This window comes from Conger conger, chromosome 7 (assembly GCF_963514075.1).
Source record: "Conger conger chromosome 7, fConCon1.1, whole genome shotgun sequence".
NCBI classification, from domain to species: domain Eukaryota; kingdom Metazoa; phylum Chordata; class Actinopteri; order Anguilliformes; family Congridae; genus Conger; species Conger conger.
The window spans coordinates 20,999,971-21,019,071 of NC_083766.1; the positions used below are offsets into that span (position 1 = coordinate 20,999,971).

The 19,101-nt window shown below is 46.7% G+C and overlaps 1 protein-coding gene across 4 annotated transcripts in view; it reads right to left on the bottom strand.

Moving 5' to 3' along the window:
- The window catches only part of nrg2a (neuregulin 2a), a 108,345-nt gene that overhangs the window by 50,026 nt on the left and 39,218 nt on the right, over nucleotides 1-19,101 (bottom strand). For all 4 annotated transcript variants that reach the window (XM_061249906.1, XM_061249907.1, XM_061249905.1 and 1 more), the window contains exons 2-3: nucleotides 10,922-11,084; nucleotides 9,445-9,563 (exon numbers count right to left, since the gene is read on the bottom strand). In XM_061249906.1, coding sequence (XP_061105890.1) covers nucleotides 9,445-9,563; nucleotides 10,922-11,084 — 282 coding nt within the window. The remainder of the gene's footprint in view (nucleotides 1-9,444; nucleotides 9,564-10,921; nucleotides 11,085-19,101) is intronic.

The following is a 19,101-nucleotide window of genomic DNA, read 5'->3' on the forward strand; positions in this document are numbered from 1 at the left end:
TCTTGCTGCTCTATGCAACCCCAGTTTAAAATAACCTGCCCGCAAAGGATTCCCACTACCTCCGGATTACGTCATTCATTTACAATCTTCTACACTTGAGAAGATGTGAAGTGTACTGTACATTAAACAGCCTTCAGACAAATGGCCTTATCCTACATTCAGAGTTGTTGCTTTTTCTCTTCATTACTGACCTAGGAATACTGAAAATCTGACTGTTTTTTTGCTATAGCCTGATCAATGTTGACTAGGTATTTGGGTGGGACAGAACTTAAGGGCTGGACAGTTGCCCCCACCCCTCCTTTTTAGTAAAAAGAATGCCTCTGCCACCCCTTGCAGAATATCAGAGCGAGGACAATCTGCACGCCACCGCGCCAGTGTGCCAACAGCGATGCAATCACAACATCCCTACGCGTAAACACAGTGTTTACCCATCAGATGTGTCACACTCCTACAAATTCCAGCCGGGCTTGAACAAGAGAAGGAAGGAGAAGAGAGGAGAAAGAGAGCGAGAGAGAGAGACATCTGGTTCTGCTGGTGTTGAGTGGAATCCGTGACAGGGCTAGGAAGGGCATTAAATCACCACCCAGGCGTAGGGCCAGAGTGAAAGAGCATTATCTCCACCAAATATTTGAGCGGGACATGTAAACAAATATTATTCATGATAATGCACTACCAATGCCTTCCAAGAGGAATCCCATTATGCCTTCTCGCAATTTAAGAGAGATACTCACGAATATAGGCGTTTATACGCACACATGTGCAAGCAAGACTGCGAGATGCGTCCTGGTTTCATGCAAATGAGCTTTAAAGGGTTTCCAGTCCTCTTTTCATGTCCCTTCTGCGCCGTGCAGGGGCGCGTGCCTGGTCTTGCCTGATTGTGAAAACCTCGGAGGATATCAAAGAGCAGGAGCGGCGCAGTGCCGCACGGCACGCGATTGTGCAACGGGTCCTGCAGGTAAACAAGCGCAGAGCACTCACCCTGGAGCGAGATGGTGGGGACGGGGGTGGGGCGCTTGGCGGCGGTCGGTGGGCCGGAGGACGCGCCCAGGTCCTGCCGCGTGGGGGGGGGGGGGGGGGGCCCGGCGTGGACCGCCACGAGACGCTCGGGTGGAGGGTGGAGGGATCGGGGAGTGACGAGACGCTGGAGACGAGGGTGGAGGGATCGGGAAGTGACGAGACGCTGGAGACGAGGGTGGAGGGATCGGGAAGTGACGAGACACTGGAGACGAGGGTGGAGGGATCGGGAAGTGACGAGATGCTGGAGACGAGGGTGGAGGGATCGGGAAGAGCAGTCGGAGCGCTGCTCGCGCTCCCGGCTTCCTCAGTGTTCGCCTGTCTCTGGGGCGCAGTGGAGGTCCGTAGGCCGCCGTCCCCCTGGCCCCCCCTCAGGTCCAGCAGATCGGGCGGGTCGGGAGGTTTCGGGGGATGGGTCCGGCCCAGGCCCTGCAGGAGGACCCAGCGCAGGAGGAAAGCGCAGGTGCCTAGGGCAAGCAGCAGGAGCAGGGAGGGGAGGAGCAGGCTCCTGGCCCCCATGGAGCCCCCCCACGCCCGCAGGCAGCAGCCGGGACGGGCGGGGGACCTGGTCGAATCCGCCCCTCCTCCGGCCCCCCTGCACAGGGACATCAGTAAGACAGGCGCCGGGAGGGAGCACGCTGGGTCATCGGCATCCATCCGACGGTTGCCTCACCCCCCAAAACACCCTGGGGGCTCCGGGATGAAAGTGCACGGCGGCGAGAAGTTCCAGGAAGGAGCCGGAGGGATTTCCCAACGATATATCCAGAGCTCGCTCAGACCTCCCGCTCCAAGTGCCGGCAAGTTCCATGAGAAGAGAAAAAAACGTGAAGGCCCTTCCCCTGAAGTACCAGGCTCCAGCTCCTCGGAAGCTTCCAGAGGAGACGAGGAGGTGCGAACTTTGCGCCCGCACAGTCGACTGCCTCCAGGTCTGATCTGGGAGCGCGACAGAGCAAGCTTTCCCTCCCCCATCCCACCCCCCAGGCGTGAAATCCTCAAATCAGAGGACGGCCCCCTTAACCTGCCGCGACCGAGAAGCGTAGCGCCCACCACCGCCGGCTTTTGGGGCGTGGGGAGGGGTGCGCAATCGAATTAGGGCCGACATGCGTTGCAGCCGGCGTAGCGCACACTGAGGGGGTCATGGGGTCTCCCAATCAGGCTTGTGATGGGTCTGTCTCAGATCATCTGATTTTACTGGGAGCTGATGTAGAAAACAGGGCAGTAAGGAATCCACTGACCCACCCAAGCTGGCTTAATGGGGTAATGAATACTTCAGACGGGACCTTCAATGGCAGGGCAGGGGGGGGGGGGGGGGAGTTGGGAGGGGGGTAGGCAGAAACAGCTGAGGACAACCAACTACAAAGACCAAGACAAGAATCAACCAGAACATCAGCGAACACTTTCAGACCACTGCACTTTATGGATTTCAGAGATCTGCAGCCTAAGGGCTGAAACCATAACAGTGCCTGTACCCACATTCAGCCACGGGCCCGTCCCTGTCCCCAGAACCATCCAGCATATCGTGTAGGAGATCGGAAATGTGCGATACAAATAAAAAAATTTATTTGTTAAAGATATTTGTTAAAAATAACTTCTGGAGGACGGGAGTGCAGGTGACAGCCAGTAGTTACCGATGCTCATATTTTTTAGTCCCCAACTTTTAGATGATGTCCGAGATATAACATGCAGAAGAGCATGCTGATATTGTGTGTGTGTGTGTATGTGTGTGTGTGTGTCTGTGTGTGTATGCATGTGTATGGGCGTGTGTGCTTAATGAACAATGAGAGTGTCTGTGTGTGGGTGTATGGGCATGCCTGCTCAGTAGAGAATTGTGTGTGCATGTGTGTGTGTGTGTGTGTGTGTGTGTGCATGCCAGCACGTGCATACGTGCGCGTGTGTGTTCTGAGGTAAACGCTGTGACCTGGTGTTTTCCACAGGGAGTGTGTGTGCAGGCGGGGGGGCTGTACATGAATCTCCCACAGAGAGGATCTGCCTGCAGGGCACTCCGTCACCAGCCCGTCCACCGCTTCTCCACACAGCCAGAGATCGATGCCATCGATCCGCTTACAGGTACTTCCCGTTCGGCCATGACTGCGCCCGGCGTCAGGAGAAGATTTCTAGCATCATTTAAACTGAGTTAATCTTGGCCGTTTGCATTGAGAGAGCAGGCTTGTGTGAGCGGGAGTGAGAGTGAGTGGGAGATAGAGAAAGCTGTGGTTTGTTTAAAGAAAAGAACAATGTTTTTTTCCGTAAAGTAAAGAGAGGGTCTGGTTTTTGTGAAGTACAGAGAGAAGGGGGAGATTTGTATTATTTATGGAGTTTTTTGTTTTATGCTTTCAGCTTGTGTTGTTTTAGGGAGGCCTATGTTTTGTATAGGGTGACAGGTATGTGGTTTATGTCATTGGAGAGATGGGTACAATCTGTGTTGATGGTGTAAAAGACAGGTGTGTAGTGGGTGTCTATGTGTTTATGCGTAGGTATGTGCACATGTATGTGTGTGTGTGTGTGTGCAAGTGGGTGAGTGTGTGTGTGTGTGTATGCGTGTTTGTGGTTGATGTAGTGTGTGTGTGTGTGTGGTTGATGTAGTGTGCGTGTGTGTATACATGTGTGTGTGTGCATGTGTGTGGGATTGATGTAGTGTGCATGCATCTGGTTGATGTAGTGTGTGTATGTGTGGTTGATGCAGTGCGTGTGTGGTTGATGCAGTGTGTGTGGTTGATGTAGTGTGCATGTCTATGTGTGTATGGTTGATGCAGTGTGTGTGTGTGTGTGTGTGGTTGATGCAGTGTGTGTGGTTGATGTAGAGTGCATGTCTGTGTGTGTGTGGTTGATGCAGTGTGTGTGTGTGTGTGTGTGTGTGGTTGATGCAGTGTGTGTGGTTGAGGTAGAGTGCATGTCTGTGTGTGTGTGTGTGGGGGGGGGGGGGGGGGGGGCGGGCCCCAGCACGACTGATGAGGAGTAAAATCTTTCTCCAGCTGCACGTCTCACATTCCTCACGGCTCCATCTCTCCCCAGGGCACTGGCAGCGCCCCCAAGAGACTAGACCCCAGCCCTGACCATCTGCCTGCGCCCCCTGCTGGCCGGGGTCCACACTGCAGCAGGGCCCTCCCTCGGGTCCCATAAGTACTGCAGCTCCTGACATTTCACTCTCCACTCCCGAGCCTCACAGCGCACACGTCACCTCCCGCTCCCGAGCCTCGTGGTGCACACGTGTCATCGCCAAAACGCTAATCCGCTTAATAAACACACCGAATAAATAAAGGCGTACAGGCCTTGACTAATGAAGAACAGCACACTGCACGGACTCTCCTCTAGTTTCTGATTGCTCTATTTTAAGGGACACAGTGATTTATTCTGCAGGTGAAAACAGAAGTAAGTAAATAAATAAATAGCCGCAATTGTGGACAGGAAAATGAGGCTGAGGCTCACACACACCAAGTGCTAAAACTGCTCAAGGGTGCAAACAGCAACACATACAAAACAGCAAAGTTGTGTTATTATTATTATTTTTGTAGCAGGATATGGAACAGATAATCCCATATCAGAGACAAAGCACACAGGCAAATGGTAGTTTTTGCACACAATGTGGTGTGATGCAGAGTTTGGGTTAGCGTTCTTTGCAGTGACTGGAATTGGAGTTTGTTTCTTTGTTTCTCGTCCTCACGAGAATGCAATATATGGAAAATAAAACCCAAAGTATTTGCAGAAATGTGAAAAAGAAATTGGGTTGAGCTTTTTATGGATACATTGTCAAATTGCTGCTCGACATGAAAACTGGAAAATGATTAAACTTCTAAAAGAATTAGAAATAATAAAGATAAATCAGGCCTTAATACAAAAAAACTGAGAGTGAAGCAAATAAAACCTCCCTAGTTGGAAAAAGAAAACAAATACAACCATGTATTTCATGAATGCTATTTCCTCTAAGGTAGAAGTTGAAAGGCAACAGTACATTTCCTTCTAAAGTGCAGCAATCCTCAAATAAGAATGATACAATAAAAGTTTTGATTTAAATACCAAAGTTTAATGTCTCATGGGGAAGATATTTTTTATCTCAATGTGTACACCTCGTTAAATAAAGAATATTTAAATAAAATAAACAACACTTCGTTTTTTTTGCTGTGATGTGCATGAACACAATTTAAGTTAATTAAATACAGCAAGGCCCGTAATTATATGGACAGTGGTACACATTTCAACACAGATCACCCAATAAGGATGTAAATACCCTCAAATTAAAGGTGTCAGACTGCACTCTAACCTCATATTCATTGTTTAATTTCAAATCAAATCCAAATTTTCAGAGCCAAAAGAACAGAAATTGTACCACTGTCCAAACACTTACAGAACTCACTGCATATAACCTCTGGTTAAATCTCTGTCTTCCCCCTAATTACAATTCATTTGGAAATCCAACCCTTAGCCCCTTTTCTCCATTGACACCCCCTCAGGATATGTCCATGATGATCACTGCAGTAAATTAGCATCTTTGTGGACTACATTACCCAGGTCACACTCCTTAAAACAGCACACACAGCCATTGGCAGTCGCTGATGATGTCACAGTTCAGGGCTCTTTTGCTATTGCGAGAAGGCAGGTAATAATCTAGAAACAAACCTATAGCAGGTAGTACTCAATGTAGTGCTGTATTTCAAACGAATAGATGACATTCAAACTACACGTCTTCAAATGCATTCAACGGAACACACTACATTACAGCTACTTAACTGATGGTTTTATCCAATGTGATTACAGTTGATTAGTCTAAGCAGGGACCAACCCCCCCCGGAGCAATGTCCGGTTAAGGGCCCAACAGCTGCACTGATATTACTGTGGCCACATTGAGGCTTGAACCACCAACATTCAAGATCCCAGGCAAGCACCTTCGCCGCTAGGTCATACAGTTTACCTTGCATATACCTTGCTACACCACATACAGTACACACCCTTATGTAACAGGTAATTACTGCTTACCTATCCCTACACTTGAGGGCATGGCTAGGCCTTGTGGATGTGAAGGTCATAATCCCAACCCACGTTTTTGGTACATTTTATTCTTTGAGGATTTCATAACAACAGACACACCAACAAAAAAATGTTTTGCTTCCTGTTTTCTGTTTAGGTTTATGATTAGGTTTCTTTTGTGACACGAATAAACGCATTCGCATGAGGTGATGCAATTATGTAAGAGACACGCCCCCACCCACGCTCCCACCCCCTCTACCCTGAGGAAGACGTGCTATACTGAGCATGCTCAGATTACCTGCCCTGTTATATGCAAATCCGCGCGTTCCCCATGACACATTCAGTAATGACACCAATTTGCGGTAAGAAAAATAAACATTAAAAAAATAAACAGTAATCCATGCACGTACAATACTTCCACTACCTGAATGGAAATATAATTTTGGAATTAGTTCCTGTTAATCTCTTAAAGAAAGGTATGTTGAGTGACAGTGCTAGTACCACTAACCATGCGTATTTGTGCCCACATTTCATTATCACTAGATAGTATTACACCTGTGGAATGGTACAGCCCTGTTTCATCAGCTGTATGTGTGTGTATCTGTGTGCGCGTGTGTGCATGTGAATTTGCGTGTGCGTGTGTGTGTGTGTGTGTGTGTGTGATAGGTGTGTGTGTGTGCTGTGCACATGCATGTGTGTGTGCTGTTGTGTGTGTGTGATATGTGTGTGTGGGCTTGTGCGTGTGTGTGTGGGTGTGTGTGTGTGTGTGTGTGTGTGAGCTTGTGCGTGTGTGTGTGTGTGTGTGTGTGAGCGTGTGTGTGGGTGTGTGTGTGAGCTTGTGCGTGTGTGTGTGTGCGTGCGTGTGTGTGTGTGTGAGCGTGCGCGTGTGCGTGTGTGTGTGAGCGTGTGCGTGTGAGCGTGTGCGTGTGTGTGTGTGTGAGCGTGTGCATGTGTGTGTGTGTGTGTGTGCGTGTGAGCGTGTGCGTGTGTGTGTGTGTGTGTGTGAGAGCTTGTGCAGGGGAAGACCAGAGTGGCTCCCTGGGGAGGCATGCACTGCCTATACACTGCTGTTTGTCTTCATTAGCCACCGCGGACCTTCCTGCATTTAGCTCTGTGACACAGCAACCCGCAGCCTTGTATAACCTTCATTAGACAGTCAGACTGCAGCGTGGGCTCCCGTTATTAATGAGCACAATCACTCCGCCGAACTATCTCCCTGTGTCTCTGCCTGGCCCATGAGACAGCTTATACAGAGAGAAAAAGAGATTAACTCCCAGCACCAAGGTGTTAAGCTCAAAGCAGAGAGCGATAGAGGGAGAGAGAGAGTGAGAGTCAGAGTCAGAGAGAGAAAGGGAGAGAGAAAGAGAGAGCGTCAGAGTCAGGGAGGGTGAGAGAAAGAGAGAGAGAGACAGAGTCCTCAAATCTGATTGGTTCCCCATGTTTGAGGTGGCGCCGTGATTGGTCAACAGTGTAGACACAGCAACAAACCACAGTTGTGCATCAGTGGAGTTTTCTCCTCTATACTCACACATACACATACATGTACAGACACACACGCTCACACTCAGACACCTATACACACCCACACACATGCACACAGACATATATGCACACACACACACACACATATATACACATGCACACACAAGCGCACACACATACACACACTCACAGACACACACATACACACACACACACACTCACACAGACACACAGACACACACACACACAGTCACACAGACACACACTCACACACAGTGCTGCGACTGCATACCCCTGCAGCCTAACACTGCAGTAGCCACACTCTCCAGCCACTGCTCAGCACAGTACCCGCAGGCTGATGTCCCCCTGTCAGTTACTCTCACTGTCCCTGCACTCTAAGCAATGGTTCTATTCACACTCACAAATTAAGTGACTTGTGGAGGTACATTTCTGTTCTTCAAGGAACACATTTCCCAACTGTACCCAAAAGTTGGGCGAACAACTACAAGTGTGCAGGTTTGACTCCCAGTCAAACAGTGTGTGTGCACAGCCCACACACACACAGACAGATGGTGAACACATAGCCGATGAGGACGAACAAGCAGAAAAAAGGCACGTTGAGAAAACGTGCCTCCTGTAACCGGATCCCACTTTTCTGCGGTTCTCGTCCATTTCAGAGAAATCCTATCCTATCAAGTTCACAGGTGCTCTATTGGCAAAACACCCTGGGACAAGTTTATTTGAACGTACAACTTTTTTTGCTGCCTTTTTTTTTTCCGCCCGTCTATTATTGTTGTCTTTTGTCGGGTTGAACTTTTCCCTGCAATTATTTCCCTCGCCCGGGGCCAAACCACGGCGAACACGTCCCAGCCTGCCTGCGTTGGAGCGCTCCCTGGAATGAGTGTTCGTCTCAAGGCCGCCCGCCCCCGCATGCAGCCGATCCTCCCCCCACGCCGCCTCGCTCCGGGACCCAAAACACGGCCCTCCCGCTCACACAGGACACCAGGGACTCCTGCAGCTGACTCACGCCCGTATCTCCGGCTGACCGGCCTCAGCTGTGCGACTCGTAAACATCACGCTGCTGCACACCTTGACCGGTTCTGACCTCTCTGATGCAAGATAGGCCATCCAAATTCCAGGGATATTCTTCGCTAATAAACCGGCGCTAATCTACTTAATCTGACGGATGGGGGGGGGGGGGGGGGGTTTCTGTACTCGGGGTTCCAAAGGCAGATCGCGTTTCAAGCCAGCTAAAGCGCTGACCTGTGACATAACGTTAAGTAAGATTCGTTAGGGCTAATCAGACTGCAGGAAACCATTCTCACGAAGCGTAACTTCCTTCTCCTTACAGCGTGGAGAGAGAGAGCGTCTGGCAATCAAACTAGCCAAAGGGAGTTAATTGCGGTCTTATACGGAGGTGGCGTCACCGTGCGTATCAGACGCTCGCGTACGCACTCCGCCTAGCTCTTCCCCCGCTACACTCCCACAGGAAAACTCAGCCAACCTGTTTGGCATGGGGCTCGTAATCCAGGACAGAGGCACTGATGTAACGAGCTCAGATCTGCAACAGTTTTCTCACCGCAGTCCTCCGCATCCTCGCACGCACGGCGCGAGGCACCGCTAGCCCGCTAGGCTAACGTCCAAGGTCCGCCCACGTACGCCGCTAATCTGCTGTTGTTCTGACTCTGGAGGAGCAAAGTCACCTTCCCCCGGCAGATGTTCACGCTACTGCGATCCGCCACTCCGCCATCGCGTATTTCCACGCTAACAACACCGCTAATGCCTCGTAGGGCACTGCACCGCATCAACATTTCACACCGGATGCAAATCTTTGGGTAAAGATGAGGGAATTACTGAAAGACCGCCATGTATGGGGTGCTAACCGCTGCCAGTATGGAGGTTTCTCCTGCCGGGCTTCGGGGAGGGATTAGTAGTGGATGTGAACTATCAGACACCAGGAGCGGGGTTTTGAATGAAGGTACTCACAGCTTTGGACGTTAATGGTGCCTGTGGAGTTATCCTTGCCCAGCGAGTTCTCTGCTATGCATGTGTAATTCCCAGAGTCCTCCACTCGAGCTCTATTGATCTGTACCCTGGAGTTTTTCCTGCGGAAACACAAACACGTTGTGACGTGAGTCCGGAGCAGAAAAAAAAGAGAAAAACGTCCCTCCGGCTGAGAAAGGAAAATGTAATTAACGGAGGGGACGGAGCACAACCCCGCCAGGGTAATGCTAAACGGCACCACGGCAACACCCAGCTGACAAAGGCCACAGGGACACAAACACAGGGCATAGGCAAGTCACAACTTAACAAACTATCAACTGGAGCAGAGCATTCTCTAGGACACATACACCCATCTGCCCTCTGAAATCACACCTCTTCGTTTACATTTTACCTTCAGAAACCCATGCAATCCCTGCTGGAAAAAAAAGCTCAAGCTAGGTTTTGAAACAGCTGGCAGTTGGTTGACCAGTTAGACCAGCTCATGACCAGCTCAATTTTCAAGCTGCTTAAACTGGCAGGGACCCTTATTACAACACTGCTAAAAATATAATAAATATTACCTTAATATTCAATATTACTTTAAAATGATTACTAATACAATACAGACATCAATGCATAAAGGCTGTCCCAGGGTTCAGCTTTCCTACATCAGTGTTTTTCACTGCTCAGTCAAGCCTCCTGCTTTCCTTCTTCTTTTTACATCCTGAGGTTGCATTCGCCAACAGGGCAGGGATCATCAAAGAGCAGGGATCAAGGGCTGATAACTGCAGGTGCCTTGACCTGGCAGTCAGGTGTGAAGACTCTGGCCAATTGGTCGTACTAATTGTTCAATTAACTGGGAGAAAAGAATGCCAGTGCTGGATTTGGATTCAAGGACCAGTTTTCATTATAACAGTTAGTTAGCTAATCCTTTTATCCAAAGCAATTTACTGTCAATAACACTAAGAAGGGGCAAATTCCCCCTTGAAGCAATGCAGGGTTAAAGGCCCAACACCTGCACTGATCTTATTGTGGCTGGATAAGTGCACTGAGTAAAACCCAGAACAGGACCCTGTTTCACAAAGCAGGATAACTATGTTAGCTGGATAACTGCACTGAGTAAAACATGGAACCCCCCCAAATCTGGAACACGGACTGAAGTAAAAACAGCTGTTCCCAGGTTTTTTTTGTGCAATTATCCGGCTAACTCAGTAATCCTGCTTTGTGGAACAGGGCCCTGGAGTCTGCCAAGGCAGGACACTGGTTGCCTCGGCAACAAGCTCTCATCCACCGTGTGAACTGCGCAGCGTAAAGAAGAAGTCTCACAGGCAAACGTGTCAGAGGAGCTCTCACACTTCACCCGCAGCGCTGCAGTGACATGCGGGCGCAGACAAATTGAGGCTCGACTCCAAACCGGGGACGGAAAAAGAAAGGAAGACCCGAAATGAGAAGGCAGATTTTAAAAAACCCGAGAGCTTACGTGCCAGACTTTATCTTCATCTGCTTGCTCTTCTTGAGCTCGCTGCCATCTTTGTACCACCTGTAGGAAGGGGGAGGGTTCCCCGAGGCCTCGCACTTCACCGTCAGCCTGCTCCCCTCGTCCACCAGCTGGTTCTTCACTCGCTTCAGCTTCGGGGCAGAGGCTGCAGGGAAGGAGAGAGGGGGGGGAGGGAGAGAGAGGGAGAGAGAGAGGCAGACAGGGGAGAGAGAGGGGGAGGGAGAGAGGGAAAGAGAGAGAGGGAGAGAGAGGGGAGAGAGAGAGGAAGGGAGTAAGGGAGAGAGGGATGGAGGGAGAGAGGGAGAGAGAGAGGAATGGAGAGAGAAAGGGGGAGGGGGAGGGGGAGAGAGAAAGAGAGGGAGGGAGAGAAGGAGAGAGAATAGAATAGAATGTTAGAATGCAAGGCTCAACAATGAAAAATGAAAAATACCCCATACCCGTATAATAAACAACATATGTACATGTACGCAACATATAACACGCACACATGCATGCACACATACACACACACATGCACGCACACATGCACGCACACATGCACGCACACATACACACACACATGCACGCACACATGCACGCACACACACACACACACACATACACACACACATGCACGCACACATGCACGCACACATGCACGCACACATGCACACATACATGCACGCACACATACACACACACATGCACGCACACATGCACGCACACACACACACACACACATACACACACACATGCACGCACACATGCACGCACACATGCACGCACACATGCACGCACACATGCACACATACATGCACGCACACATACACACACACATGCACACATACATGCAAGCACACATACACACAGATGCAATGGGACAAAGCATCCATCATTGTTAATGGCTGTTTTACCCATTTTATTTTGTTTTGACATCATCATCATCATCATAATCATCAGCATTACAATACCAGTATTTAAAATTTTTTCACCTTCCACCAAAAAAACATGAACAATATCCCATGTGTCGTGCATTTGTCACAGAAAGCAGTCATCGTTCTTGCTCAATCACAGGTCTTTTGTGTTGCGCTATTTTGGTATCTAACAGTTTCTCTGAGGTAACCATGGTTGTCAGAAAAGTTTCTGTCGATAAACTGGGGTGGGAATTTGGATAGTGATGAATCTGTCCCTTAGGACTGAATTATTATTCATGAGATACAGACAACACCTAAAGAAGGGACGTGTTTTTCAAAGCCAGCACAAAGAGGGATGGTTTAGTGGCTTTGGCAGGGATTTCATTTTGTGATGCAGACAGAACTCGGGAACAGAAGGCAGACACACCTCACACCTCAGTCAGGGAGGTGTGCTACATCGGTAGAGTGTGGTTGGTCAGATTCTTGGGGAGTGAGTCAGCGGAAGAACACCGCTAGTTTGGAAATTAATTTGTGAGTCACTGGGCAAGCAGGACTGGTCAGGCATTCGGCTGGCACATCTATTCAAAATCAAGAAAGTCTGTGACACTGTTCAGACATAGACCTAAAGCAGTGGTCTCCAACCCCGGTCCTGGAGAGCTACTGGTTCTACTGGTTTTTGTTTTCACCTTAAAATCTGCACCCTGTTGTAGCCCAAGTAACCAGGTGATGTGAGTTAACTGCTCTAATTGATTAATTTCGTCAGAAAGTGCAGAGTAACAATGAAAACCAGCAGACCCTGTAGCTCTCGAGGACCAGGGTTGGAGACCACTGACCAGAAATATTCAAAGGATCTTAGTTTGGGTTCGAAGAGGACAGCAATGTGAAGCAGTGGTTATAGCAGCAGTGTGGAGCAGGGGTTAGAGCAGCAGTATGGAGCTGTGGTCAGAGCAGCAGTGTGGAGCAGTGGTAAGAGCAGCAGTGTGGAGCAGTGGTCAGAGCAGCAGTGTGGAGCAGTGGTAAGAGCAGCAGTGTGGAGCAGTGGTCAGAGCAGCAGTGTGGAGCAGTGGTCAGAGCAGCAGCGTGGAGCAGTGGTCAGAGCAGCAGTGTGAAGTCATAGGGGACTGCAGCTGAGTTTTGTTTCAGAAAGACATTTCTTCACGTATCCACAGCTATAAAGGGACACATAACACCCACAACAGAGAGAGCTTCACTGTCAGCTGTGTGGTGTAGAGGAATTGCACTGTTAATCAACATGTTGTCAGTTCAAATATTCTAGACTGAAACAAGAAAATTCTCAACTAGAATTGCTTGAGTATACAAAAATACCCAGCTGAGTCAATGAATAATACAGTAAAACATGTAATTATTCATTCCAGTTAAGAGTGCTAGCTAAGCAAATACATATACATACATAAACAATAAGCAAACCAATAATATTACTGCCTACATCTATCGACACCACATCTTTCTTCACAAACTGTGAAGAAAATAAAATCTAAAGCCACTGAGCAGTGTGGAGCAGTGGTCAGAGCACTAACATGCGCTAACATCACGATCCTGTGTCTCTGCCATGCTAACATCACCGTACACACAGCTGCTCATGAAATATCACCGTGTGACCTCCTCTTCCAACCATGCTAGCCGTAATTAACAGGTCTGTCAAGCAATAAACTCTTTGCATCATGGGACGATAATGTACATAATTAATGTATGAGCCTCTGCTTTGCATATACTTGTCCTTCCCCTGAACCAGCCTATATACAGTATATTTGCACCCCATACACTACTACTAATATGAACTACTACTACCACTACAACTCTTACCACTACAACTGCTACTACCACTACAACTCTTACCACTACCACTGCTACAACTACAACTCTTACCACTATTGCCACTACTACTACTACTACTACTACTACTACTACTACTACTACTACTACTACTACTACTACTACTGCTGCTACTACTACTACTACTACTGTTACGACTACTGTTACTACTACTGCTACTACTACTACTGCTACTACTACTACTACTATTGTTACTACTACTACTGCTACTACTACTGCTACTACTGTTACTACTACTGCTACTACTGCTACTACTACTGCTACTACTACTACTGCTACTACGACTACTACTACTGCCACAACTTATACTAGTACTGATACTACTACTACAGCTTATAATAATCATCATTATTATTATTATCATCATCATCATCATCTTCATCAATACATAATCACAATCATAAATATATGCACGTTAGAATGGCTTATAGTGGATTAGAGTGAGGTATAATGGCTTTCTTTGAGAGACTGGGTATCAGCCAGGGGGGGAGGACCCAGAGATCTGTACATCATCTGAGATTAGCCAGAGATCTGTACATCAACTGAGATTACCCAGAGATCTGTACATCAGCTAGGATGACCAAGACATCTGTACATCAGCTGGGAGGACCCAGAGATCTGTACATGAACTGGATGGGCAGGGCGGTGTATCTATGTTACACAGAGAGAGGCCCGACCAGCCACCTCTCCTACATGAGCACACTGAGAGGGGGATGAAATCTCTCTTCCCCTCTCCCCTTCTCCCCTCAATCTATCTCCCCCTCCTTCTCCTCTTCTCCCCTCAGTCTCTCCCTCTCTCCGCTCACTCTCTCCACCACTCCCGGCAGAGCACAGAGAACAGCTTGCCCACCTTTGTTGCCACAGACCCTGCTTAAATGATGCTAATGAAGACTCTCTGTCTCTCTGCTCTCTGTCTCCTTCCTCTCTTTCTCTCAAATTCAAATTCAAATTCATTGGCATGACAAGATACAGCTTATGTTGCCAAAGCACAGAAAATAACATATGCCACTGAACACATGAACATATGCCATTGAACACATGAATACATACGTGGACATACTGTTCACAGATGTATCAGCCTACCTAAATAGGTTGTCCCTCTGTTTGCGGCAAGCTGTGACATAATTGGCTGCTAATCCGATGCATTTTCTGTGTTCTCCTAATAAATAGGGGACCTATTTTTACTTTTGGTGGGCATTTAAAGTAAAAAAAAAAATTCAGGGACATTTGTTGGTGAATTCTGCGAAAATTTTCCGTTATGCCCCGGTAATTTCAACATGTTGAGGAAGTGAAGATCTGTCTCCACCACTCCTTCCTTCTCTCGCTCTCCTTCTCTCGCTCTCCATCTCTCTACCTCTGACTCTTTCCATCTTTTTCTCTGGCTCTCATTCTGTGTCAGCATGAGTCGGAGTATATGGGGTTAACACACAAGGGCGGGCAGTACCTCCTCACGCCCAGCTGACCCTGGACTCAGCCAACACTTGTCCTTTGACTCCCAATTAAACGCAAGCGTTACTTTCTCCGCAAAGAGTTTTCCATATTTAAAGAAAAATGACACATGGAAAATTATTTTATAAAGTCATAATTTGAACACATGTCCATTGGGTCCAGGCTGAGGTCACAGCATCTAATGGAAAAAATATTTTTTCTCATACATACCACCTACCCACACACACACACACACACACAATAAATTACAAATGTACCGACGATGTTCTGTTTCGCAAACACGCAGCTCAAATTGCATAAGTTGGAGCTCTGTCTATTCACACAGGTACAGTAGATGGATTCAGGTTACCCAACACCCGCAGTGCCCCGTGCGGGGATCGAACTGGCAGCCTCCTCAACCCAAACGCTTCACCACTCGTCAAGTCGACCACACCCCGTCTCCCCGCATCTGTTTTTCCTTTCGTGCACCGCATGTTGTTCACATCCACGTTTCTCTCTCCGCATTCCTGCATCCCAGGCCGTAAATCCCGGCTCCGTGAGAAGGAATATTTGGGAACGTATCACCCATAATGACTTCAATTAAAATCCGAGACGGAAGCGCGCTAAAATAACAGCCAGCTGTCCCAATTTTGGGACAAAGCTGACCCATTTCCTCGACCCAGTAAAGGTGCTCTGCCTGAATTTCGGAGCTCTGATGAGGAATTGTCCCAGCCCAAGAGATCATATACTGTGCTTTAGTGTGTTACACAGTTCAGTGTTTGCCGTTAACTCTGTAGATAGTCGGTTTTTTTGGAATGCTCTTTTTTTTCCAAATATTTCAAAAGTCAGAACTCCACTGCTGTCGGTTAGCAGTAGTGATTGTCACATCAGCATTAGAATGTTCAGTTAGGAACTGAAAGGGTTAACCTTAAAGTGTAATTACACTCTAGGTCACATTTTGTAACTGTAAACATGTTTGTATGTCTACTTTATTGTGAAACATTGTAATTCATGCCATTATTTCAACATTTATAAAGTAATATCACTATGGCATACAAAAAAAACGCTGCCCTATAAAGTTTGAAAAATGTTTTCTGCTGGCCAATCTGGCTCTGGTTAAATGCATTACACTGATGTACACGCAGTGAAGTATCTGTGTTCTGTGTTCTGGGGGACAAAGATGAAAATGTATGGTGGATGACACATACAGTACACCAATATTTCATCATTACAGTGCGCAATCAAATAAGAGGCAGCACATACTGTATTCATTCCCTAGAGAGGAACAGGACAGGAAACTCCCACAGGCTAAGGTCCTCTAACACAACACAGCCGGACATGATATTTAGTCCTGATTCTCTGCCCATATTTACAGCATACGCATGAGCCAAAGCAAAACTGATTAACCAACTGTCCTGATAAGGAAAGGGAGATTACACTCATTATTAAATCTAAGAGCATTAATGTAGATGTCAAAACATTTTTTACATAAAACTTTAAGTTAAAAATTAAAGGTTGAATTGGGAATCAAATAAATGATTTCTTAGGAGCTAAACATATAAAATATTAAATTAAATAATTTCTCTCTGTGTCAATATGTATATATGTAAAAGACATAACTACTCTGAAGCAAACACAAACACTGAACTATTGTTATGCAGACTATTCTTTTGCAAATTGCACATTTAACATCTCAACTACATAAAATAATACATTAAAAAGCACTCGATTTTCCCAGAAATTTTTTTAGTACATCACATCTGTCAAATAGTTTTAAAAAGTTCTGATTCCCCAGTTACAACACATGGACTCAACTGATTTACAGCGTTAGTAAGCAACTACACTTTAACAAGCTGTTTACTTAATGGGGTTCATTAAAAAGGAACAGGGTGAACAGGGCCTCTCGCAAACTTTATGTTTCAAAGACATTTCATTTCATGACATTTCTTTTTTCTCTCACGTTGTAAATTTGGCAGAAAGTTAATTTAACTTAAAATACATGGTAAAACACTTGCTTAAACTCTTCAAATAAATCTAAGGCTAATTCAGCATGGAAGGTTCTAAGCCCCTTCTAAGGCTATTATCAAATCCATTGAAACTATTGTTCAAAAATCAGAATTGTCAATCATCTTCTTCAAAGGGTTTGTTGCAACACGGGGGAAATAAATGGATTGATGTGAATTGTAAGCCATAGTATCTACTATAAACAATACAGATACTATGCAACAAAAACTAAATATCTGTTAAAATGTCTGTTATAGATCAATTTTCAGAGAAGATTAAAACTGCTCCAGTGTCTATGAGGTTCTCATACCATTAACAATGAAAATATTGAATAAAGCTATCGATTGCCTGCTAGATGGTCATTTATAAGAGATGATCGCACATGAAATATATTTTTTTACTATATTTTTGCTTTATATTTTCCAAATGTTTTCAGTTTTCAGGGCTCATAATATGGCATATTTTCCCATTGTAAATATGAATAAGAATAAAATCTCAGAACACAAGCAGTAGATTTTTCATTTTTTCATTATAAGAAAACCTTGCAGCCGGACAGGGTGTGTAAATATTCCTCGCCGGACAATCGGGCCAGAGCAGTGATGAGATTTTGTCAAAATTATGAGGGCCTTGTTGCATTGCTGTGTCCCATAATTTCAGTGGAATCACAGAAAGGTTGTTAACTGTCTGTATATGTGCAACATTATCCAGTTAATTACACATAACCAAAATTAGTTATGCAATAAGGCAGGTACTTTGGCAGACTGCCCTTATGTAGCTTCTGGGCCTGACTAGGGATTTTATTGCAGTATCTCCCAGTGTCCGCTTGAGCTTGTCTTCTTTCACACACACAGAGACACACAGACACACAGACACACTCACACACTCACACACTCACACCTGACTGTAGGATAAGTACTGTACAATGCAACTGCACACACACACAGGCATATAATGACAACTATATCATGTGCACACATATACACGCACACATTGACACTCCTAACTCTACAACACTACAATACAACTGCACACACACACAGGCATAGGATGACTATATCATGTGCACACACATACACACATACCGTCACAGACACACACACCCCCAACTCTAGGACAAGAACATTGCAACAGAACACACAGGTATATGATTTCAAGTGATACAGAAGTATTTATCTCCCACTGTCCTGAAGTGAACTGAATAAAAGGACAATTTAAAAAGGCAATAGAAAAGGAGTAAAAAATTAAATCACAGCGTATGACATTCGCGGCAGAATGCACCAGCTTCCCGCTCCTAGCAGACAGTGAACGTGCCTGTTTGATGTTTCCTTAGCCTGACAAAGCTCTCAGATTAGGATGCTGCAGAAGCAGCCTGCCTGCCTTTGTAGCCAGCGAACGGTAAAACCACGTGACCACAGCCCTCCCATTAGAGTCTGTTTAAACTCCGCTCACTGTGGGGAAAAAAACACTGCTTGTGTTTTATTTTTTCTTCCACAACAACTCAGCCCTATTCAGGGTGGTTTATACAAACATTTTCACAGGAGGAATGTGGGTATCTCACTCAAAGGTGGAGTAGCAGACCTGGAGTTTAAGGTTAAAAAAAAGTCACAGCATTACAGGGTAGAAGTGCCCGAAAGAGGCTTCAGTTTTCCTGCTGTGGCTTCACCCGAGAGTAGGTATATCTGATTTTGACTGCACCTGTCATAATAGAGAAGCTCTGTCTTACAGCCACGTGTGTTGCGTGTCTTGCGAGTACTGTATGCGTGTACGCTCAAGTCTTGTATCCTGTCTCACTTGATTGCTGCTTTAGCCCTGGGCTCATATGACACCGGCTTCATATCTTGTTATCTTGATAAGAGTTGTCATGGGATACACAGTTTCAAACAAAATGCTTCGGTGCCCAACTGCACCCAGCAGGTCACCCCGAGAAACCCCCCTGCTCTGGGGTACCTACGGACACCGTAGCGTTTTGGGAGCTGCCCCACG